Source organism: Papio anubis, chromosome 1 (assembly GCF_008728515.1).
Source record: "Papio anubis isolate 15944 chromosome 1, Panubis1.0, whole genome shotgun sequence".
NCBI classification, from domain to species: Eukaryota; Metazoa; Chordata; class Mammalia; order Primates; family Cercopithecidae; genus Papio; species Papio anubis.
In genome coordinates this window covers 118,538,676-118,565,178 of record NC_044976.1, presented here as the reverse complement: position 1 = coordinate 118,565,178, position 26,503 = coordinate 118,538,676, and the positions used below count along the sequence as shown (strand labels likewise).

The 26,503-nt window shown below is 39.8% G+C and overlaps 1 protein-coding gene across 1 annotated transcript in view; it reads right to left on the bottom strand.

Annotated features, from left to right (window-relative positions):
• The window catches only part of PDE4DIP (phosphodiesterase 4D interacting protein), a 212,922-nt gene that overhangs the window by 89,315 nt on the left and 97,104 nt on the right, over nt 1-26,503 (bottom strand). Inside the window, 3 exon segments of the mRNA XM_031656711.1 lie at nt 4,628-4,803; nt 4,993-5,116; nt 9,845-9,921. Coding sequence (XP_031512571.1) covers nt 4,628-4,803; nt 4,993-5,116; nt 9,845-9,921 — 377 coding nt within the window.

Below are 26,503 nucleotides of genomic sequence, written 5' to 3'. Positions count from 1 at the left end.
CACTCACCCAGAGCATGTTCCAGTCCTGCAAGTTCCATTTATGGTCAGTGCCCTAAACAGGTGTACTATTTGTTATGTTTTATACAGTATTTTTACTGTATCTTTTCCATGTTTAGATGCACAAATGGTTACCATTGTGTTACAATTGCTGATGGTATTCAGTACAGTAATATGCTGTACGGGTTTGTAGCCCAGAAGCCATAGGCTATACCATATAGCCTAGGTGTGCAGTAGCCTATCCCATCAAGGTTTGTGTAAGTATGCTCTGTGATGGCCACACAATGAAGAATGAAATTGCCTAAAGATACATTTCTCAGAACATATCCCTGTAGTTTGTGATGCGTGACTGTACCTAAGCAAATAATAGTAATAGAATATAATAAATGCTACCAGAATGGAGGCACCATATAGTACATTGAGTGCTGCCATAGAGCTATAGGAAGAAAAATAAAGAAATGATTCATTTGACTTGAAGGAGTATAGTGATGCCCAGGAGAAGAGATTTTAAAGATTGAGTGGTTTCAGAGTAAACAGAAAACCTACAGAATGGGAGAAAATATTTGAAAACTATGCCATGGACAAAGGTCCAATATCCAGCATCTATAAGAAATGTAAACAAATATACAAGAGAAAAACAACCCCATTAAAAAATTGGCAAAGGACATAAACAGACACTTCAAAAGACATACCTGCAGCCAACAAGCATACGATAAAAACCTCAATAACACTGATCACTAAAGAAATGCAATCAAAACCACCATGTGATACCGTCTCACACCAGTCAGAATGACTATGGTTAAAAAGTCAAAAAATAGGCCGGGCGCGGTGGCTCAAGCCTGTAATCCCAGCACTTTGGGAGGCCGAGACGGGCGGATCACGAGGTCAGGAGATCGAGACCATCCTGGCTAACCCGGTGAAACCCCGTCTCTACTAAAAAATACAAAAAACTAGCTGAGTGAGGTGGCGGGCGCCTGTGGTCCCAGCTACACGGGAGGCTAAGGCAGGAGAATGGTGTAAACCCGGGACGCGGAGCTTGCAGCTGAGATCCGGCCACTGCACTCCAGCCTGAGCGACAGAGCAAGACTCCGTCTCAAAAAAAAAAAAAAAAAAAAAAAAGTCAAAAAATAACAGATGTTAGTGAGGTGTAGAGAAAAGGAAACACTTATACACTGTTGGTGGGAGTGTTAAATTAGTTCAACCATTGTAGAAAGCAGTATTCCTCAAAGAACAAAAAGCAGAACTACCATTCGACCCAGCAATCCCTGGGTATACCCAGAGGAATATAAATCATTCTACCCTGAAGACATATACATGCAAATGTTCACTGCACACTATTTACAGCAGCAAAGACTTGGGTGGCTTTCCAGGCTCAGAAGGAGGAGACTGAACAAAGGAACAAAGGCATGAAGACCCAGTGTACAATTTGGGAAGAGTCACTGGAACTAAGGCCCAGGGAAGAGGTAATGGCTGGAGAAGAGACTGAAAATTCAGACCCTCAGACTAGGGTTAAGTTGTAAAATACTGTGCTGAGGTATCCAAACTGGGTTCAAATACACTTATTGATCATCCATGTGCTAGGCATATTCTCTGTTTGTATATATTAGAACATGAACCTTCCAGGTCCTTGAAAATGCATGCTGGGTACTAAATGAAATGTTTCCAGCTGTGATTTTTTTTTTTTTTTTTTTGAGACGGAGTCTTGCTGTGTTGCCAGGCTGGAGTGCAGTGGCACAATCTCAGCTCACTGCAACCTTCGCCTCCCCGGTTCAAGCGATTCTCCTGCCTCAGCCTCCCGAGTAGCTGGGACTACAGGCATGCACCACCACGCCCAACTAATTTTTGTATTTTTTAGTTGAGACGGGATCTCACCATGTTGGCCAAGATGGTCTCAATCTCATGATCCGCCTGCCTCAGACTCCCAAAGTGCTGGGATTACAGGTGTGAGCCACCGTGCCTGGCAGAAATAACTTTAAAAACTTAACATTACAGGCTCACGCCTGTAATCCCTGTAAACCCAGCACTTTGGGAGGCCAAGGCGGGCGGATCACCTGAGGTCAGGAGTTTGAGATCAGCCTGACCAACATAGTGAAACCCTGTCTCTACTAAAAATACAAAAATTAGCTGGGCATGGCGGTGCACCCTTGTAATCCTAGCTACTCAGAAGGCTGAGGCAGCAGAATTGCTTGAACCTGGCAGGCAGAGGTTGCAGTGAGCTGAGATCTTGCCACTGTACCCCACCCTGGGCAACAGAGCGAGACTCCGTCTCAAAAAACAAAAACGAAAAAATTAAAAACATTATACAAATGTAAACTGCAATGATGACGAGGAGGAGGAATGTGGACTCCATATGAAATTCCCTCATGGTATCTGCACTAGAACATCTCTACTTTTCTTAAACCTCAAACCTCGCTCATCTCTTTGACCCTCAGTCTCTACAGAGGATCTGTTCTCCCACTCTCCAAAATTGCTCAAGGCCATCTGATATGAGTGGCCTCAATTTATTTTCAGATGTGCATGTGCTTTACTTGGGGTTTTGTTTTGTTTTGGTTTTTAGTTCAGTTTTTTTTATTGGGGTTCAAATAGGAGACAGTCGTGGGGAACCTAGAAGGGAAAATCTGAAAGCAAGCAAATACAACACCATACTGAGAATTGTACTATATATATATAAAAGAAACAATACAGAAACTTCATTCTGCTATCACAAAGCCTTCAAAGAAATGACGATAGATGCCTTAGTGAGGTTCACTAGAAGGGAAAAAGTTGGCAGATGTTTCCTACAGAAGGAAAAGCATGAGCAAAATTCTGGAGACCTGCCATAGCTTCTTATGCTTCTGGAGGCAGTATGGATTCAGGGTTTGGATGTCAGCAATCCCTGAAACCATGTTTCACAACTCTCCAAATGCCAGTTTTTTCATTAATAAAGTATAATAATTCATACCTCATGGGGCTGTTAAACAAGAACATAAAGTACTCAGCTATATGGTAATAGCTCAACAAAGCTTGGCCATCATTATTATTATTACTAGCCTGGCATGAATGAAGTATGAAGGAATGGTGGTGGGTGATGAGTGTGGGAGAAATCAGAGGTTACATCATAAAGGCTCTGATGGCCACATGAGGAGTATGGATCTTACCCCCTAAAGGTATTGGAAAGCTTCTTATATGGCTCTGCAATGGTGCAATTAAATTTATGTCTTGGAAAGATCACATTGGTCATGGTGTGCACATGTGGTTTTTGCCTATTCAGCTAAAAGCTCCTTAAAGCTTTTTCTGCCATCACAGTCTTACGCACCTAAGAGGCTAAATTATTTGCCAATTTGTGGTTGTTGAATTGTCTATTTCAGAACTACTCTGAATTATTAGGTTGAGATTGAATGAGAGGAGCAGAACTGGAAGTAGAGCTGACATTTAGAAAGTTTCTGCAGTAACCCAGACAGTAGATTGTGGTGACCTCAACAATTGCCCAGTTACCTTCAGGACCAAGTCCAAGTTCCTTATAATGGTGTAAAAAGCTGGCACAATCAGACCCCTGTTCTCAAAACAGCCTACCTCTCACTTGTCTTCTCACTTGCTCCACTTATGTACAATTATTTAAAGTTCTTGAAATATTCCTTTCCCTGTGTCTTCCCTCCATAGTTTCTCCTTCTGCATAGAATATTTCCTTTCCCTATCCACTTTCTACCTATTTCTTCTAGCTCCTATTCATCCTTCAAACCTCAGTTCAGATTTCACTTCCTCTAGGAAACCTTCAATGGCATTATCTTAGTCTTTTTGGCCTGCTATAACAAAACACCATAAACTGGGTGGCTTATAAACAACGGAAATGTATTTCACACAGTTTTGGAGGCTGGGAAGTCCTAGATCAAAGCACCGACAGGTTCAATGTCTGGTGAAGGTCCACACTCTGGCTCATAATGGTACATTCCCACTATATCCTCACGTGGTAGAAGGGGCTAACTAGCTCTCTGGGGTCTCTTTTACAAGCGTATTAATCCCATTTATGAGGGTTCCATCTCCAGTGATCTAATCACCTCCTAATGGCTCCACCTCATAATACTTCTGGAGGCAGAAGTATTAACCTTGACCTTAACTATAATACTTCTGGAGGCAGAAGTATTAACCTTAAGGGTTAAGATTTCAACACATGAACTGGCGGGGGAGGGAGGTGGGGATGGGACACAAATATTCAGACCGTAGCAGACAACTTGCTGTTTTAATGTAGAATGGATGACCCTCATTTCCCCAGAGCACTCCATGCTCTTCTATCAGGGAACTTATTAAAATCATGTAACATGTTTCTTGGTGACAAGAACTAGGTCTTTTGTTTCTGTAACTGAAGTGCTTAGCCCAGTATCTGGCATGTGACGTGCCCAGTAAATGTTTGCTGAATAAGTGAATCCATGTCTCTTGTTTGCCACTATTTGCCCACTGAATCCATTAAGTGAGTTTTCATAATGGATACCATTGAAAATTCAACCCTGAGAAGAACGACTTTGGTTGTGGACCCATAAAGTCTTAGAAATAGTGAAGCTCCTACTGTCAATCCTTGAAAGGGAACAGTGCAGCTGCTGTATGCCTTGAGAATGGGCAAAAGACAAGCGACAAAAAGAGCACCAAAGGCACCTACTTGTCCCTCTGGGCCAGGGCCTCAGCGTATTGGTCGGGCTTGACCTGGTCTCCTGGTACATCTTCCCAGTTTTTGGTGACTCCCTTCAGTTTCTCTGAGAGCTCCAGGTTACACTCCTTCTCTGCTTCCACCAGAGCTGCCATCCGCGCAGCTTCATTCTTTGCTAGCCTGGATTCCTGGAAAAAGAACAAAAAGTGAGAGGCCGCAAAATTTCTACCTAGGTTAGGAGCCCTAAGACCCAGGAACACTGATGAATTTGAGAGGGAAAGTAGAGATGGAAAAGGTGAATGCCAGAAGGCAGGGTAGTAGGAAAAGGAGTATGAATAAAAGAGAACCCCTAGCTATGGACTTTGGGAGCTCCTCACCTCCTGCAGAAGCTGGATCTTATTCTCCAAGAGCTCATAAACATGCTCCGTCTCCTGCTGTCGCTCCTCAAACTGGCGTCGGAGCTCAGCTTCATTCTGACTGTTGAGATTCTCCACATCAGCCCTAAAACCACAGAGCATTAGCCAGTCAGAGCCAGACATACAGTTTAGCAAGTGGAACCATTAAGGTTGTTCCAGTAATTCAGAGTGACACCAATAAGAAGAAAAATTGAGCATTTTTTCCCTCTACAGTTATCTGTGGAACTGAGCTCTTCAACTTCTTCAGGTTGAAAAAGTTCCAAACTTTTAGAAACTCTAACTTTGTGTTGTTTGTCAAGTAGTATATACTTGACTTCCTAGTGCCTTCATTATCTTTATAGCTTCCAGAGGAACTTTCGTTTGGAAGGCAAGTAGTCATCAAATGACTCACATTCACTGTCATCTGTCCTGGGACTCTTCCACTGACACTGCCTCCTAGAATGCTTTGCTAGTTCCTTGCCTTTTTTGCTATTTGAAATTCAAGTGTTCTTTCCATTTAGGTTGCTGGGACAGGATATCCATTTGGACAGCCACAGAAATGCTCTCTTCCTTTAAAACCAGTAATCCATAGTAGGCTGTCCTACATCTGGGCTACCTATCCAGAGTTCTATCCAGCTTTCCCATGGTCCCATGCAGAGACATTTAATCCATGAAAGCTCAAGATTTGGGCTGAGCTTTGCCTCTCTGATATCCCTAGGATTGAATGCCCAGGCGCTAGCATGAAGCGGGTAAGGTATCATCAACTTATTTATAGTGAACAACAGCTGCCCTCAGATGTCTGAGGATTAGAAATTTGGGAGCAATATCAGATGCTGAATGATTTTGATTCCTATTGGTTTTATTCCTGCTTTAAGCCATTTGTTGAGAACCATGGGCCATCTTCTTGTTCTCAGGACAAAGAACAATATTGAACTGGTATAGGCTTATGGGGCACTAAGACCAGTGGTACTTTAGTATTTGTCTCAGGGGGTTGTGTCCATGAAGAGCAAATGATGCTTCCCTAAAGATTACAGGATTCCTTGCTGCATAGTGGACACTACTGAGCACCATCCCAGGGGCTATATTTATCTTGAGCTCCTCTGTCATTATATAGCTTTTGGGGGGTATGAGGATCTTGACCACAAAAGAGACAAAAGTCAAGCGTATAACCCAAGACCCCCAAACACGCAGACCCCAGGAATCATCAACTTTTATTTTGAATCTATATTTGACTCCATATTCCTTGCTAGTGCAATAGATAACTACCAACTATAATCTATAGAGAATGGAAGTTACACATTTTCTGAGTAACTCCATTAGCCAGGAATGCCTTATTTAAGACGCTACGGCTGTTTGAAGTCAGAAGATCCTAAACTTTGGCCGGGCGCGGTGGCTCATGCCTGTAATCCCAGCACTTTGGAAGGCCGAGGCGGGTGGATCACAAGGTCAGGAGATCAAGACCATCCTGGCTAACACAGTGAAACCCCGTCTCTACTAAAAATACAAAAAAAATTAGCCAGGCGTGGTGGTGGGCGCCTGTAGTCCCAGCTACTCGGGAAGCTGAGGCAGGAGAATGGCGTGAACCCGGGAGGCGGAGCTTGCAGTGAGCTGAGATCACGCCACTGCACTCCAGCCTGGGCAGCAGAGCGAGACTCCGTCTCAAAAAAAAAAAAAAAAAAGAAGATCCTAAACTTTATGACAGAAGATGAGGGTTCTGCCACTGATTTGAGAAGAATATACCTTAGTTTTCTCATTTCTTAAAAATAGAATAATGTCACCTGATTCAAATGACATTTTTAAAAGTTTTTTAAATCAAAGCATTACACAAATTTCAAAATTTATTAATTGTCATTGTAAGTTGTTCTAACATTTATTAGCCTATTTAATGCCTTTAAATAGTAATACCAGCACATTGTGTGTAATTTAATTTGGTTTTAAATATTCTGAACTTGCTGGATTGTCATCCTAAATATCAAGAAATACTGTAGACGCAGAAAGAATGCCAGATCAGATTGATTGTGTACTGATCCCAGGACATAATCTGAAAACATTGGGTTTTTTTTTTTTTTTTGCATTTACATATTATTTTCTCTTATTTTTCAACTTTTATTTCAGCTTCAGGGGCTACTTGTGTAGGTTTGTTACCTGAGTATATTACATGATACTGAGGTTTGGGGTACAAATGATCCCATCACCCAGGTACTGAGCACAGTACCCAATAGTTAGTTTTTCAACCCTTCCTCCACTCCCCACCTTCCCACTCTAGTAGTCCCCAGTTTCTACTGTTGCTATCTTTATGTCCATGAGTACTTGTTGTTTAGCTCCTGCTCATAAGTGAGAACATGCTACCGCATTTGATTTTCTGTTTCTGCATTAATTTTCTTAGGATAATGGCCTCCAGTGGCATCTGTGTTGCTGCAAAGGACATGATTTCATTCTTTTTTGTGGTTGTATAGTATTCCATGGCATATATGTAAATGTGATGTAACACTTTTTAAAAATCCAGTCTACTGTAGATGGGCACCTAGGTTGATTCCATGTCTTTGCTATTGTGAATAGTGCTGCAATGAACATGTAAGTGTATGTGTCTTTTTGATAGATTTGTTTTGTTTTGGATGTATGCCCTAATGGGATATATCCAAATTAATGGATATATCCAATTAATATTTGGGTGCAATGGGATTGCTAGGTCAAATGGTAGTTCTGTTTTAGGTTCTTTGATAAATCTCCAGACTGCTTTCCACAGTGACTGAACTAATTTATATTTCCACCAACAGCGTGTAAGCATTCTCATTTCTATGCAGCCTCGCCAGCATCTGTTGTTTTTAGACGTTTGAATAGTAGCCATTCTGACTGGTGTGAGATGGTATCTCATTGTGGTTTTGATTTATATTTCTCTGGTGATTAGTGATGTGAAGCAATTTTTCATATATTTGGTGGGCATTTGTATGTCTTCTTTTGAAAAGTGTTTGATCATGCCTTTTGCTCATTTTTTAAATGGGGTTATTTGTTTTTCATTGTTCAATTGTTAAATTTCTTATGGATTCTGGATATTAGACCCTTGTCAGATGCTAGTTTGCAAATTTTTTTAGATTCTAGAGGTTGTCTGTTTACTCTGTTGATAGTTTATTTTGCTGTGCAAAACTCTTTAAATAAATCCCACTTGTCTCTTTTTGTTTTTGTTGCAATTGCTTTTGAGGACTTAGTCATAAATTCCTGAGGCCGATGTCCAGAATGGTGTTTCTTGGGTTTTCTTTTAGGATTCTTATAGTTTGAGGTCTTACATTTACATCTTTAATCCATCTTGAGTTAATTTTTATATGTGCTGAAAGGTAGGGGCCCAGTTTCATTCTTTTGCATATGGCTAGCCAGTTATCCCAGCACCATTGAAGAGGGAGGCCTTTTCCCACTGCTTATTTTTGTTGATTTTGTCGAAGATCAGATTGCTGTAGGTGTGTGGCTTTATTTTTGGGTTCTCTATTTGTTTCCATTGGTCTATGTGTCTTTCTTTCCTTTTTTTTTTTTTTCCCAGCAACATGCTGTTTTGGCAACTGTAGCCTTGTAGTATAGTTTGAAGTTGGATAGTGTGATGCCTCTGGCTTTGATCTTGGTCATTTGATGAATGACACTGGTAGTTTGATAGGAATAGTGTTGAATCTGTAGATTGCTTTGGGCAGTGTGGCCATTTTAATGATATTGATTCTTCCGATCCATGAGCATGGAATGTTTTTCCATTTGTTTGTGTCATCTATGATTTCTTTTAGCAGTGTTTCGTAGTTCTCCTTGTAGAGATCTTTCACCTCCTTGGTTAGATGTATTCCAAGGTATTTTTTTTTTTTTTAGTGGATATTGTAAATGGGATTGCATTCTTGATTTGGCTCTCAGCTTGAATGTTATTGGTGTGTAGAAATGCTACTGATTTTTGTATGTTAATTTTTGTATTCTGAAGCTTTATTGAAGTCTGAAAATATTTTTAATAATTCTAATACTTGTCATTTAACACTAAGTTTTTTAAAAACTATAAATTATAAAAGTAATCATTTGAGCAATGCAAATGTATATTAAAAAAAATTAAGTCTTCTCCCTATCATGGACTGTGATCTCACTCTTCCTCAATATATATACTTAATCAAGGAATTCCCACTAGGACAATAATATAGAGCTAACTCATTCTTTAATAATTGCATAATAGTCCACTGTGTAGTAATACCAAAATTTATTCAATCAAAATTTATTCAATCAATTGGTAATTGTTTCTAGTTTTTTGCCATTACAACTAATGATGCAATAAACATCCTTATACATTTATCCTTTCACACTAATGCTTTTATTTATAAGAAACAGATTCCTTCTAGGGATTGTTTGATCAAAGGAAATCCTCCTTTTTTACTATAACAGGTAGCACCACATACTAAAAATGTTGTCACAATTTACACTCACTGATAGTGTGTGAGAGTGCTCATTTTCCCCAAACGTTATCTCAGCCCTTGATGTCATTATAGGCTGACTGATACTTTTTTATAAAGCTTATTTGCATTTGCCTCTACTAAAAGTGGAAACATTCATTGTTTCTGTTTAATTGATTGCTGACTAAAAGGAAGTTTGCAATCTTAGGTCTGATGGATTTACCAACTTATGGCAAGGTCCATCTGACCTAGTAATAGACAGAGAGTCCAAGGGAAACACAGCATATGAAAATCTATTGTTTCAGTTCCTGAATCAGACACAGGATTCAAATGCCATAGATAGGTTAAGGAATTTGGTTCCAAATCTGTTGCTCTCAGATTAGCAAGCCAGACTCTGGAAAGGACCAGAGCTTAAAATTACAACTCACCATGTTTTATCCAGATGCTGTTTCTTGTCCTGGAGTTCTCGTTTCAAGCTCTCCACTTCAACCTTCAGCTCAATGTTCTGAAAAGCACACAGGCATTAATTGTTATTAACTGCCACAGACCCTCTATCCTGGATTCAGATTCCTATTTGAGTCTTGCCTTGGTCTACAGCCTCTCACCTCATCTCTGCCCTCTTCGTGACCCTTGACGTAGTTAGCTATTTAGTTGGATCAGCAATCTAGTCAAGGTAGAATAAACTGTACAGCTTCAGGATTTCCCCGAGCTACTTATCGATTTTCCCAACCTATTCATCATTACCCCTGGATCATGAACACTGCTCAAGCCTATTCGTTCTCTAAACCATTGCAGGACAGAGTATGTATTAAAATAAATTTTTCCTAACTAATACAGATTGTTCCTGAAAACCAAATTGCTAGAATAATACTTTTAAGAGAATTATAGTAATAGAATAATACTTTTAAATGCCTGGGGATTTCATTAGTTAAAGATATTTGGTTGTAAACATTTTTAAAAACAATGCTTTTATCATAAAATTGGAATTTTACAAATTAGGTTTGCTTTTTGAGAGGGAACTCTGATGGTAAAGTTACACAGGGAACAATTAATTTTTATTGAGGTGAGGAAGCAACAAGTAAGATTTGGGGAAACAGAAATAAGGAAACAAAAACATCCCAAGTGTGTCTGGTGCAGGTTAAGTGGCTTAGTGTGGGTAAAGAGTATAGAAAATAGTTTGCAACTAGTTTGTGAAAATCCTGCTAAGACAACTGGATAGGCTGGGCACGGTGGCTCACGCCTATAATCCCAGCACTTTGGGAGGCCAAGGTAGGCGGATCAACATGGTGAAACCCCGTCTCTACTAAAAATACAAAATTAGCGTTGGGCGAGGATGCATGCCTGTAATCCTAGCTACTCCGGAGGCTGAAACAGGAGAATCACTTGAACCCAGGAGGTGGAGGTTGCAGTCAGCCAAGATCATGCTGCTGCACTCCAGCCTGGGTGACAGAGCCGGACTCTGTCTCAAAAAAAAAGCAAAAAAAAAAAAAAAAAACTGGATAATAATCAGTAGAGATCAAAGACTCATCAGGGAGCTTTAAGCAAAGTATTGCCATGATCAGGCCCATGTTGAAGAAGGAATTATGAAGAAGATGGATGGGTCAGGGGCAACTGACCAGAATAGGAAGGGGGACTGTCTAAGGACAAGAGGTACAGGAAAAAAGACTCAAAAGACGTTTTAGAGACAGAAGCCACAGGCCTTGATGACTTTTGAGATTCAGATTAGACTGGAGGGAGGACCAAAGACAATGCTGAAATTTCTAGCATGTTGGTGGGAATGCATTCTATTAACTAAAATAGGGGCAGGTTTGTGGGGGAACCTAAGGAGGACTCTGCAAAATGTTAGTTGAGGGATTACTTTATTTCAGTTTAAACCTCAGCATACAAAGATGAATTAGTCCCGTCCCTGATGAAGTCCATAATACAGTATTAGGCAAGAAGAACGTTATTAATTAAAAAAGTAAAGAAGTCTTTAGATCAGAGGTTGACAGAGAGACTGAAGGTACAGTAGCTAAAGTATGAAAAGTAGTATTCTGGGTACTAAAACAGTAGGGAGGATTTTACTTTACTACCACCATATAATAACCACCAACACCTAGACTTCTAGAAGTCCAAGGCAACACACAATAGCAGCATATTGCCTACCATACTTGTGAAGACATTTCATAACCCATGTTTCCATGCAGGGTGGTTGAAACACAAATACTAATTGGGAAAAGTAGAAACCTGGTTTAGATATTTGAGAGTTACTTAGAATTAAAGAATTTTAGAGTTGGAAGGCAGTTGGACTCAAGGCATTTGAGATTATATTACTAGTACGTTTCTAGTGACATACTGAAAAGAATATTTGTTCCCCTCATAAGTAGGCACCTTTTGACTAAGGTTAGAACATTGGTTCAGATCCAGTGAGATGAAAATATCCTAATTTCTTCAAGGCTTACATTATAGCATGTAAGAAGAAAATGACAGCTCTGTCTTTTCAGGATATCCTTTAAAGTTATTATTTTATGAACACTAGATAGCATTACCAGATTTAGCAAATAAAAATATAAGATACCTAGTTCAATTTAAATTTCAGATAAACAACAAATAATTTGTTTCATTAGAAGTATATCCTTTGCAATATTTGAGATGTAACTTAAATGCTAAAACATTGTTTGTTGTTTATCTGAAATTTAAATTGAATTGAGTACCCTGTATTTTATTCTGCAATGCAAATACCAAAAGATTAACAAACGGAAACAAGCATATTTCAATTTTGTATGAGGAACAAGTCCAAGATCTCTATATCAGTTTCATGGCGTGGCACTGCGAGAATAATTCATCTGTACCAATTGATCAATCGGTAAAATAGAAGATTTGATAAACTGTTGCTATGTCCCCAGCTTTGTGGTCAATACTTAAAGGAATTCAAATGTCTTCATAAGAAATGGTCCCTAAGCTAGAGGCCCTTCATAGAGGTGAAGGAATATGCATTCAATTATGTGGCAAATGCAGAGAGGGAGCAATTTCCTCATCTGTAATATGCAGATAATTGTATCTTCCTCATTCATAAACCTACCTTAGAGGATTGTGAGGCATAAATAAATTAATACATGTAAAGGACTTAGGACAGTGTTTCTAACGCAGGTATAATTAAACTTTTAATTATAATAATATTATCACCATCATCATCAAGAACAACAGCATTATCATTTGGGAACACCAGTTTGCTTTCCATGAGACCATATATTTCAAGTGGATTCAGTGTTCAGGATATGGTACTGAGACAGAGGACTCTTAAGTTTATTATTATTTCTGCCACCAATTGATTCACTTCTGTGACCTTGGGTAAAATTCTGCTAAGGCTTCTCCACCTGGAAAATGACAAAGAATGGGCAAAAAGCTATTTAAATCTCATATGAAAGAAAATGGAATCTATAATTATGAAATGTTATTATCAATGATATTCCTCTGCCTGGCTAATTTATATAAATCAGAAAAGTCTGGATATGCTAAACCACCTCAGATAAGCCAAAACTGCTTGAGCAGATTTTTAAAAAATCTCATGTCTAAAAATACCTGAGTTCTCCAATGACTGGAGCTATATCGATGCCCTCTGCCTAGTTCTCAGTCTCATGATGGGACATAGGGAATCTCTATCAGGTGTAAACTGATCAACAGAAAGTTCCCTGAAAAGTCTCTTACTATTAATACTATTTTTGCACGAGGAATCTTTGAATATTCAAATAAAAGTAAATAAACAACAGGGAATGTGAGAGGCACTATGAAACCAACCTAAGGCCGGAAAGAATTAAGTCCAAATCCTGGCTCTATCACTTTCCTGCTAGGTGACCTTGGGCAGGTTAACTAATCACTATGAGCCTCAGTTTTCTCATAAGCATAGTGTGGTTGCTTTCTTTTTTAATGAAGACAAGTATTCACGAGGGATTCTATGAGGATTAAATGAGACAATGTGCATGATAAGCATAGAACAATGCCTTGCACAACAGTTCAGCAACTTGGATTCACTGTCCCTTCATGTCCAGGCTAACCAGTGCCAGTCAGAAACCTCAGCCTTACCAGGAAAAATACTTAGATCTAAAGGAAGAAAAATGGAGGACATAAATTAGTAGATTCTATCTGTTCTAAATCCCACTGAAGAAAATGAAGTCAATGCTTCGACCAATTTTGCCAAAGATTCACAGATTTGAAGACCTTGGTATTTCTGTGTTCTAGTTCTCTTAAAGACAAGGAAATTGAAATCCAGAAGGATTACCTCCAAGGTAAAAGCCGTAACTGAAACTAACCCTCCACTATTGCTTTAGCCTTTTACCAGAGAGACAAGCTCAGGAAACACTGCCCAGTTTTGTCTGATTTTGTAGAATGTGGTAAAGTATAAAATTAGAGAATGTGCTGTCTGAAGTTAGTCTTGAAATAATGTATGGAGGCAGTAAGTATAATGGTCAAGAGCATAGGTGAAGGCGAGAAGAGGGCTTGACAAGTCACCTGCCCTCTCTAAGTGCCTCATTCACCTCGTCTATCAAGGAGATAACAATGATATTAATCTACAAAGGATGTTAGGGAGACTAAATGAAATAATGCACAAAAATCACATTGCACAGTGCCTGGCATGCAGTCAGCATTCAGAAAATGATAACTATTATTAACTATAAAAACAATAACAATTTACCCACTCTGACTAGGATAGCTGAAATCCAGAAGGGGTTTCAAGGTAAAAACAATAATTTACCTCCAAGGTAAAGGCAGTAAGTAGAAAAGGAAAATGAAAAAGTCTATTCAAATAGATAATAAAGTTTATGAGTCTCACACAGAACTGCTAAAATGGCTTTATCTCCACAAGATTAAATCCTGAATATTATAATCAATTATTTCAGTGGATCAAAGTGATTTAATTTCACAAGTACTACAAAATCTTACCCCATGAAAATGCAAGGACAAACCAGTTTACAGTATCTTACATCAAAGTCTAACCTTCTTGCACCTTCTTTCTCTAGAAAAATCATCATATAGCTATCATATTTATTCATGCTCCATTAGTAAATATTCATGTGTAAATTGCTAAATTCTAAGTATAGCATAAGTAGATTCCAAATTAACTGCATTTGCTTATTTTATCACCAAGTCTTCTTGGCTCTTTGTCAAGATATCTAAGGAAACTTATGGACTCAAGAAAGGGTAGATGGGAAGAGAAAGCACTTCTTTTTCTTCATGCCTGCAAAGGAGTATTCGCCCATCTAACTCAAGAAAAAGTTTCAATGATGAAGCTGAAATTAAACTTTTAGTATAATGTTAGTACCTAGAACTAGAGCACAGGGCTAACAAGTTTATGGATTAACTGTGTTTAGTCAGACTTTCTCTGTGTCCACAGCTTGTTTTGTTTCTGGAAACATCACTTGACCAGAGTCTTAACACCAATCCATGTTAAATACAGGATTCTACTGAAATGATTTCCACACTGGTGTTTACTGCAAAGTGCAAAATAGGATTAGGTTAAAAGCAACCAGCAGTAACCAATTAGCTAACTCCTTTCCAAGGCTTCAAGTTTAACTCTATCACTTGTTCCATTGCTCATATAATCCACAATATGGCTATCTTTTTAAAAAGTATTATTTTCAAAATCTTGCCCCAATAGAAGCCATGGCAGAGTGAATCCTTAAAAACTACTTTTTACAAAAACAAAGAGAAATGGCTTTTCCTAATCAATTTTTAAAAATATTAATCCAAAATTAATTATTTCATCATCAAATGCTGATTATTGTCTATTATTCTAACTTGGTCAATAGTTTGCACACTGCCTCCTATGTAATACTAATATTCCACAAGACATTTCTGCAAGTAGTGGAATGAGAAGTTTCAATCGAATGCAATGTAGTCATCGCCAGGGAGTGTTAACAAATCCATTCGGACTCTCAAAGGATTGATTCTCCATACTTAGCAACTCTCTTAGTGTTGAAAGGGATTCAGAGGTCCTGTAAGGAATAATGGAGATGTCTGATGTGTATTCCTTATACTTGGTATGTCTGCAATCCAGTTGAGAGGATGAGAGCAAAACACAAAGGTATGAATTTAAAATGCTAACGGTGATGTTTGGTGAGGGAGTTCAGATATGGTTCAAGTTCCCAAGTAAGATTTAATGTGTAAGTAAGATATAGAGGGGTAGAGACAGTATAGATAAGGAAATATGGTAGTAAGAGTGAAACTGCTATACAACCCAAATGTACAAGTACCATTTGGTAGCTCACTTCCTTCAAGCATAAATATTTAATACAGCAAAGTTCTAGAACAATTTTTAAAACTTCATCCATTAACAGATGATTGGATAAACAAAATGTGGTATATATACAATGAAGTATTATTTAGCCATATAAAGGAATGCTACATGTCACTACATGGGTGAACCTTGAAAATATTATGGTAAATGAAAGAAAGGCAGTCACAAGTCACAAAGAACCACATATTGTATCATTTCATTTATATGAAATGTCCAGAATAAGCAAATCCACAAAGCATAGATTAGTGGTTGATTGTAGCTGGGGGAATAGGAAAATTCGGTGCTGACGGCTGATGGGTCAGGGTTTCCTTTTAGAGTGATAACTGTCCTAAAATTCATTGCAATAATTGCCGCACAACTCAATATACTAAAACACCGGTGTGTACGGAATTCTACACTTCAAATGGGTGACTTGTAATGGTATGTGAATTATATTTCGATGAAGTGGCTATGAAAATGTTTCAAAAGGCCCTAGGAAGTAGTTTATAATGAAATGATAATACTTATTAAATTAAATATACACTTAGAAAGTGTTTGGCAAATGTATTGCCTTCAAGTTCCTCTAACAGAGATTACTTATCACTGGATATTTCCAAATCTCTCTCCAATCTTGCCCCTCGTCTTCAGCCCTCTTCCCCACCCTCCCGGGTTACCACTCTATTAGGTATTTCTTCCTTCTCCCTAGGACTGGAGTATATGAATCGTCTCATATCTGGTTTCCCCAACCTGAGTCCCTCTACTGCTTCATTTTTTCCTAAAGCATAGCTCTGGTTATTTCATTCCCTCTGTTCAAAAAGCATTTAATATGTGATGCAGGTCCAGCTAAAGAAGAAAAAGGAAAGAAAGAAAAAACCTTTTAATGATTTTTAACTGCACAGCAATTAAATTTTACACAACTGGCCTGATAATAGAGTCTATTCAAAATTTGACCTCAATCTACCTATCCAGCTTTATCTCCATCATTATCTGCTAGCCTAACTGGATTTCCCAAACATGCCCTATGCTTCTCGGTGCCACATCATTGTGTGCCCTTCAGCTTCAAGGTTAAATGCCATGTCCCCTGTGAAGCCCGCCTTTATCTCTCCAAATTAAAAGTAATTTCTCATGATGTGACATTATGAGCTTTCAAATTTCTTTTCATACTGCAACACTGTCATCCTGTGTAAATGCTTCATATTTCTACACCTGCCTTATTTACCCGTTTAAATTGCAAACTCCCTAAGGACAGAGGTAATGATGGTGTGGCAGAACTAGCCAGGTGCATGCTTCTTAAGATATTGCCTCTCAGCGTTGTCATGCTGGGGCAGGAATTTCAGGATAAGTAAACCTAGGTTCACATACCTTTCTGCCACTTCCTAACTGGGGGACATTTTTGTGTAAATTACTTAACCTTTTACAACCTAATTTCCTCATTTATAAAATAGGGGTTGCAAAAATTACCTCAAAGTTTGTAGTAGGAATAAATGAATTTTTGTAAAGTACCCAGCACAATGTCTGATACAAATAACCGGCAGCTCGGGCGCAGTTGTTCACGCCTGTAATCCCAGCACTTTGGGAGGCTGAGGCGGGTGGATCACTTGAGGTCAGGAGTTCGAGACCAGCCTGGCCAAACTGGCAAAATGCTGTCTCTACTAAAAATACAAAAATTGGCCGCGCGGGGTGGTGGGTGCCTGTAATCCCAGCTACTCGGGAGGCTAAGGCAGGATAATCGCTTGAACCCGGGAGGCAGAGGTTGCAGTGGGCCAAGATTGTGCTGCTCTACTCCAGCAGGGGTGACAGAGTGAAACTCCACCTCTAAAAAATAAAAAATGTACTCCAGCCGGGGTGACAGAGCTAAACTCCACCTCAAAAAAATTTAAAAATAAGGGCTAGGCACAGTGGCTCATGCCTGTAATCTCAACACTTTGGGAGGCTGAGGCAGGTGGATCACGAGGTCAGGAGATTGAGACCATCCTGGTTAACATGCTGAAACCCCATCTCTACTAAAACTACGAACAATTAGTGGGGCGTGGTGGCGGGCGCCTGTAGTCCCAGCTACTCGGGAGGCTGAGGCAGGAGAATGGCATGAACCTGGGAGGCAGAGATTGCAATGAGCCGATCTTGCCACTGCATTCCAGCCTGGGTGACAGAGCGAGACTCCATCTCAAATAAATAAATAAATAAATAAATAAATAAATAAATAAATACTTTTTCAGGTTTTTGTTTTGTTTTTGTTTTTTTGATGGAGTCTTGCTCTGTTGCCCAGGCTGGAGTGCAGTGGCACGATCTCGGCTCACTGCAAGCTCCGCCTCCCGGGTTCATGCCATTATCCTGTCTCAGCCTCCCGACTAGCTGGGACTACAGGCGCCCGCCACCACGCCTGGCTAAGTTTTTGTATTTTTAGTAGAGACGGGGTTTCACCGTTTTAGGCAGGATAGTCTCGATCTCCTGACCTCGTGGTCCGCCCGCCTCGGCGTCCCAAAGTCCTGGGATTACAGGTGAGCCACCGCGCCCTGCCGACTGTTTCAGTTTTAAGCTAAGAGTGTTCTCTAATAGGTATATTATTGACCCATTGACAATGAAAGATCGCATACACTTTAGGATTCCAGCCTCCTCTTCTACTGCTCATGCTCTCAGGTAAGAAGGGCTAAACATCCTACTCCTGTGCACTACGTGGAGCTCAGAAACACTGACTTAAAATCTCCAGATCTTAAGCTGAACGTTTTAGAGGGAAAATTGAGTATGGACCCAGTATTAGATGGTATTATGGAATTAGTTTTAAGCTTTTTGGATACAATAATGGTACTGTGGTTATGTTTAAAAACAAAGCCTTCGCTGGGAGGGTTACATTCTGGTATCTTTCCAGATAAAATTATATGATGCCAGAGAGTTGCTGTAAGGGGTGGAGGAGGACAAGATGGGGAAAGAACAGTGCAGGGAGATCACTGAAAAGAACAGCAAAATGTTGGGAACCGTTGAAGGTGAGTGATGGGAACATGGCTCCCTGGTAAATGGGACACGTACATAGGGAGGTACTCTTCTCATAGTCTTTGTTTATATTTGAAAATTTTCAAACTTACATAATGAGAAGTCAAAAGGGGCATTTTCATCCCAAAAAAGTAAATGTCCATATTATTTTTTATTTTTTCATTTTCATTTCTGGAATTACCTAAACTCAGGTCATAGACAGCAATGAAAATTCGGCTCCCTGTGGCAGCTTCTTTCAGCCACCAGACTTACATAGACTCAGTGGTGCGGAGTCCGTTTCCCAATACTGAAGGATAAAGAAAATTAAACCTGCCTCTAGGCACGTCTTAAACTTGGGAGACTCAGAATACAACAGAGTATGGGTCACAGGGAGGAAAGAAGAGATGCAGAAATAAATTAAAAACAAGATTTGTTTAAAGAGGAACTGCAACTTCTTTAATTGGGCAGATTGAACCAATAAAAGCACAGTTCTCTCCCTTCACCTCTTTAGTCTCTTCGACTTTCACATTGTTTCACTCACTCTCTTCCTCTCCCTTTCACCCGCTCACCTTACCCAACTTGAACTGTGCCCTCTGATCTGACACAGGATAACGATGACATCAGTCATTATCCGGCAGCCATTTTTTCTGATAACTAAAATTCTGAGTGATGATAGTTCATGGTGAGATAATTTCCAAGACCTTGCTAGCCATTGGCGGCACTACTCTCCATTAAAGACAAGTGCATTTATTGACTGAGAAATCAATCATACAAGTGTCCCTGGAGGCCACCAAGGCTTTGCCTGAACTGTTCTCAGCCTATGATGGTTTCTCTTTCTAAACCTGTTCTTCTAGGTTCAGCTCAAACATTCTCTCCTATACAAACCTTTCCCCAACCTCCCAGTCAGAACTAATAATTTGTTTTCACTTCAGCTGTACTTAGTTTATAATTTATATGACTATAATTTAATAACTGAGACTCTTCTGATAGTACAAAGAGGTGCTATCATAACTACCTCTGGGCAACAGGCAAAAATCAAGACTGTCCTCAGTAAACCAGCATTCATACGAGGTCATCTGATGTTTACCTCTAGTATAGCACTCATCCGTCTCTGCCTTGCATTGCTTATTTAAAATGTCTGCTTCCCCTTCGAGGTTTTAGAAAAGTTCTTTGCTCACAATAACTCTTAGTATAAGTTTCTGGAATAAACACTTTGTTATCACTCTTGAACTGATGACTTACATTTTTGTTTTGGCATTTAACTTCACATTTGTACATTCATGTGTATGCATTTCAACTCATCTACAAGCTTATATCCTTCCAAGTTTGCTGCTGGGCTAAGAGCAGACATTCAAAAAATAATAATAGGCCAGGCATGGCGGCTCACGCCTATAATCCCGGCACTTTGGGAAGCCAAGGCTTTGGGAAGCCGAGGCAGGTGGATTACTTGAGGTCAGGAGTTCGAGACCAGCCTGGCCAACATGGTGAAACCTCACCTCTATTAAAAATACATAAATTAGCCGGGCCTGGTGGCAGGCGCCTGTAATCCCAGCTACTCAGAAGGCTGAGACAGGAGAATTGCTTGAACCCAGGAGGCGGAGGTTGCAGTGAGCCAAGATCGCGCCACTGCACTCCAGCCTGGGCAAGAGTGAGACTCTGTTTCAAAATAAGTAAGTAAGTAAGTAAATAAATAAATAAATAAATATAAAAATAAATTAAATAGTTTTTAAAAAAAACCTTGATGGCATACCAGCATACATTCATTGATAAAGTCGACAAAAAAGTATTGGAGATTAAAGATTGCCAAAACCTAAATGCTTTTCTTGGCATCATTGTCTTTGACCTCAAGGAGTTCTCAGTGTAATCAGAGTTGCGTTAAGGTCAGTGAGTGACGGAAATGGGTACTGCACCTTTGCAAGATAGTAGGAAGCAAGCCAGAGAGGAGCTGGCATTCCACAAAAGAGTATTTGGGACAAAAATCAACATGACCAAATCCCATTCTAATCAATTATGTAAACTAAAGGAATTTTTAAAAAATAATTTAGCAGGAGGAAGAGTTTCAAAATCTCATAGGGAGTCCCTGATGTAACTCCTGATTATTCACCCAAAGTGAAAAGTAACTATTAATGAATGGGTTTTATTTTCAAACCTTTCATTTTTAGAATCTTATCTCTTCTAGGAAAAGTATAGTACATACATATTTTTTGTATGCAGAGTGAATTTCTTCTCCAGGCTTCTCTGACATCAATGGGGCAAGGTCATAACTATAAAACAGGGAGAAGCACTGAGCATTTTCAGAAGGGACTCTATCAGTCTTGACCAAAAGACAAAGGACTGGTCATTGCAGGATCCCTAGAAATACATTTTAGTGGCTTCCAAGTGAATTCTTTAGTAAATGGAGTTTCTCTCCATTCATAAGTTTTAGAGCAAAAATGAAGCCTTAGTGGGTCTAGATATCTGGCTAACATTAGCTCCCTGTGTGACCTTAAACTAGTCGTCCCCAAAGCTTTATGTTTTTATACAATTAACTTGAATTACAGCCTCTCCTTCTTGCCCATAAAAACGATAATATCACCTGCATTACTCATCTTTTACGCTTCTGTGAGACACCTAGCCACCAAGCAGAAGGTGTTCAAATGCAAAGAATTGAGTTTTTAGACTTTAATGTGAAGCGGAAGAAAGCCTTGATTCAGATGCACAATCTCTACCTTTCTACAGATTCCACATTTGCTGTCTTTTACTAGTGCAGTTAAGTCCCAAATTAGAAACATAAGTCACCCCAACATGTGACAAGTGTCCTTCGTTGCCAAAGAAAGGACAGCGGGGCTGTGTCCTCAGCCTTAGCAACCAGAAGATTCTGCAAGACCAGGACACTCTCCTGCCAGAGCCTGCTTTAGTGTCCAGTCCTGTTCTCCAAAGAGATGGAAAAAACCAAGTGGAAAAGTTTCAGTTTATTCAATGTAAGGCTCCATATTCAAATGGCAAAACTGCTCTGTTCAGGTCATGTTTCAAGCCCAACCTATGTCAGTCCTTAGTAAAAGCTTCAAAGCAATATCAATCCTTTCCCAGCCTGGTTTACCTTGATTAGACAAACACAGATATCTATGTCTGAGAAAGCACTGAGGCCATGGATGAGTGCTAAGGAGATTAGGTGTTTGGATAGACACAGCTAGTGTGTGTGTGTGTGTGTGTGTGTAGACAAAGAGACAGAGGCAAAGACAGAGACAGTGCTCATTGGGCAGAGGACAGAGTAGCTGAGACAGTATCATTTGTTCATTTGTTTTTTCATAAAATACTTAGTAAGCACCTACTTTGTATGTGCAGACACTTTAATAGGTACTAGAAAGAGCAAGATAGACAGAATCGGTCTTCAGAGAATTTACAGCCAATGGAGGTAACTAAACCAATGATTATCATAGCATGTAACAAACAAAAGAGAACCCAGAATCAGACAGCTGTATGGAAATGCACACAGGTGGCAGACATAAATAGCAGAAGATACACGAATCAATGCGGGTCCATCATGGAACTCCTAGCTCTAGTCTCTAAACCTAGGCTCCTACTCGACTCAACTCCTACTCTAACTCAAGATATACCATACCTTGGTTTGCTCTTTCTCTAAGCATCCCAGATCTAGTTTTCTAGGGAGCAGGGATATAAATCTACATTTATGTGAAACTACAGCACCCCCAAGGGAAAATAAAGAATCCAGTGCTATTCTAGTAATTTTAGGGCAGTGGTACAGTACAATGTAAAGTATAGGCTTTAGAACTAAATTGGTCTGGGTTCAAATATGAGCCCTCTCACATTCTATTAGGTTGAACCATATAAAAATGGAGATATTCAATCATTTTTTACAGTTTCATTTAGTTCAGCTCTGTATTCTAGAGGTAAATCACTTTAACCTAAGTTTCATTTCCTTCTGTTGTTAGTTTTTTTTAATGGTGCTAAAACCCCTACCTTTCAGGGTAGTAAATGAAAAGATGTAAAAAAAAAAAAAAAAAAAAAAACCTGACATATAGTGGGTGTTCAATAAATGTTAGTTTTCCCAAAGGTAGTCAGATGCATGAATCATAATAAGAGGTATTTCTGGTCAACACTAAGCTTAAGAACCCGAGAAAAGATATATTAAAATGAGACATCTTTGGGTTTTGATAGTGGGGGAGGCTGTATATACACGGGTATGTATGTAGGGACAGGCAGTAAATAGGAAATCTCTGGCTCTTCTGCTTAACTTTGCTGTGAACTTAAAACTGCTCTAAAAAAATCTGACCCGGCCTGGTGGCTCACACTTGTAATCCTAGCGCTTTGGGGGTGCTGAGGCAGAAGGATCCCGCGAGCCCAGGAGTTTGAGACCAGCCTGGACAACATAGAAAGACCATATCTCATTTAAAAAATTAAAAATTAAAAAATAAAAAACAAAATCCATTTTTTAAACAAAAAGAAAAATGGGGGAAAATGAGGTGTTCTGTTTGTTTTATTTAGACTCTGAGCACAGAGTTCCCAAGATACACTCTGCTGTGGTATTCACACTGATCTCCAATTAAACCCTTCTCAGTGTGTCATGAGCTATTCATTCCCTATAGTCACTCTGTTAGAATCTTGGTCGTGTCCCAGAGGCCTCTGTTGATGTGGCTCAACTGAGCTGGCAAGTGAGAAAACATACACATAAATACCAATGATCTCAGTGATTATCTCCCCTCCCCAGGACATTCCTTAGCAGAACCAATCTCTCTCACTTGGCTGGAGCCTCTCTGTTCACAGATAGGCCCGGCTGGGCTAAACTTAGCAAAGGGCAGGCCTCCTGCAAAAGCCAGGGGTAAGGCTGGAGCCCCTGCAATGCCCCAGGACACCTTGTGTGGAGACAGGAGCCCAGCCCTGCCGAAGTTGCTAAAGGGGATGTTCAGAATGTTTGTTTTTCTCAGCTATTTAGGAACTGGAGCTCAAGGGAACCATCCTTTACTTCCTTAACTTCTCACATAAATGTTATCTTGGGCAGCAGCTATAGAACTGGAAACAAAGTAAAACCTTCCTTTGGAATATAGAAACTATATTAATTTTTCTACAGATAAATTGTTGCATAGGAAACCTGCTAAATATTTTTAAATTATCTGTGACATCTAACATAATCTGACATTTATCCCCAAATTCAGCTTTCAATTCTGGATTGAAATATACTTTGATCTGTTCTCTAAAAAGGACAAAGCCAGTCACTGGTGTTTTGCAAAGTTTAGGACCATTTTTCCTACACAGAATCTCACACAACAAACAGACAAGATATTAGAAACTAAGTTCTAATATCTAGCAGTCACTCCTTCCCTGGAAGCCTGGCTGTGTCCTGAAGCCAGGTCCTATGACCAGGCAACCCTTCTGAAGCTCTGCTTCCACTAGGGACAGCACTTACCCTACAGATGTGCCATCCAGGATGGCAGGCCTGAGCCACATGTGGCCATTGAACCCTTGAGATGTGACTAGTCTGAGTCAAACTGTGCTGTAAGGATTTCAGACTTAGCACACACTGGATTTCAAAGACTAACTACAACAAAAGAATGTGACATCTCATTAATAATTTTAAAATGTTGATTTCATGTTGAAATGGTAATGTTTTAAATATATTATTAACATTAATTTCACATATTTCTTTTTACTTTTTTTAATGTGGCCATGAGAAAAATTTAAATTACATGTGTGGCTTATATTTACGTTGGACAGCACTGCTCTATAAGATGTTAGAAAAAAGACATATTTGCTTTCAGTACTTTGCATTAAGACATAGTGTAACCTGCATCACAGTTAATCCTGTGGTCTCATAGCATCTTAGAGAGTTTTGTGGGGTGCTGGCATCCATCAACCATCAAAATACCAAAATGACTCTAGGTAATTGTAAGTGAAGCAAAACCATTGGGTAGGGATGATAACAGGCACTGCACTTAACAGGAGTCAGCGTATCACAATGCTGCTCAGACTATGTTCAGACACTAAACTCTAAGTGTCATGAGGGCAGGGACTCCCTCTATCTTCTCATCATTGTAGCATCGCTAGCACAATGCCCACACTTAGAAGATAATGATATATTTATCAAACAAATGGATGTTGTTCAAAATAAAAATATAGCCCTCTTGAAAAACAATTCTCCCTGTCAAACACTTCCTCTTCTTACTGTTTCTTTTCTCAATTTTTTTGCTTCCTACTTCCACCAACCCCTCTTGCAGAGACTGCTCCATTCCAGTAAAAGGCAAAGGTTCAACTGGAGTCCTCCAAAGTCAGCTGGGCCTAAGGTTTGGGTAGGCAATTGCGGAAGAGCACAGAGAAGGAAAGATGTCAAGTAGTGGTGATAAGAAAAGGCCCACTTGGGCCGGGTGCGGTGGCTCACACTCACATAATCCCAGCACTTTGGGAGGCTGAGGTGGGCAGATCAAGAGATCAGGAGTTCGAGACCAGCCTGGTCAACATAGTGAAACCCCATCTCTACTAAAGATACAAAAAATTAGCCGGGCATGGTGGCGCATGCCTGTAATCCCAGCTACTTGGGAGCCTGAGGTCAGAGAATTGCTTGAACCTGGGAGGCAGAGGTTGCAGTGAGCCGAGATCGTGCCACTGCACTCCAGCCTGGGCAACAGGGAGAGACTCCGTCTCAAAAAAGGAAAAAACAAAAAACAAAAATAACCCCAAAACATAAGAAAACACTGGCAGTCTCTCACCACCATATCAGTCCATCTAAGGCATCTCGGGTTACATTCTCTGTCTTTCCACTTATGACCATAGATCAACTATCCATGCTCCTATCTAAAGCCAAATCTTCCATTTATGTATTAATTAAGTCCTATTCCCCCTACCTCTCAAAGGCACCACTTAGAAGGTCTCCCCTTTTTCTCTTTATCAGTATTTCACTTTCTAATGGAAAATTCTATTGGCATACAAACATGCTATTATTCATATATCTTTCTAGAAATCCACTATGGACCTCATACCCTTATCAGGTATGCCCCATTCTTTTCCTCTCCTTTGAAACAAAACTCAAAGTAATTATTCATTCTCATTGACTCCAATTCTTCTCCTCACATTGTTTCCTAAACCCACTGCAAGCAGGCTTTTGTCTCCACCACTCCACCAGAATTACATTAATCAAGATCACTAATGACATCCATGTTGCAAAATCCAAAGGTCAATTCTTTTTTTTTTTTTTTTTTTGAGACAGAGTCTCGCTCTGTCGCCCAGGCTGGAGTGCAGTGGTACAATCTCGGCTACTGCAGCCTCTGCCTCCCGGGTTCAAGTGATTCTCCTGCCTCAGCCTCCTGAGTAGCTGGGATTACAGGCATGCACCACCACGCCTGCCTAATTTTCGTATTTTCAGTAAAGACCAGGTTTCATCATGTTGGTCAGGCTTGTCTCGAACTCCTGACCTTAAGTGATCTGCCTGCCTCGGCCTCCCAAAGTGCTGGGATTACGGGCGTGAGCCACCATGCCTGGCCGGCCAAAGGTCAATTCTTAATCATCATATTACTCAAGCTCTCAGCAGGATTTCGAAAGGTGGATCCTGTCCTCTTCCACTATACACATTCTTCATTTGGCTTCTGGGACTCCAGACTTTTTCTCCTACTTCACTGGTTTGTATGTTCTCTATCTCCTTTTCTGATTCTTCCTCCTTTCTCCAAATTACTAACGTTTGAGCTATACAGGGCTTAGTCTCTGGTCCTTTTCTCTTCCACCTGGGAAGGTCTAACTCCAACTCCTTTGGTGATCTCCTATCGTTTCATGGCTTTAAATATTTAAATTTAATATTTAACCATCTATTTGCTGATAACTCCCAAATTTATGTCTCTAGCCCAGCCCTATTTCCTGAACTTCAGACTTACATATTCAATTG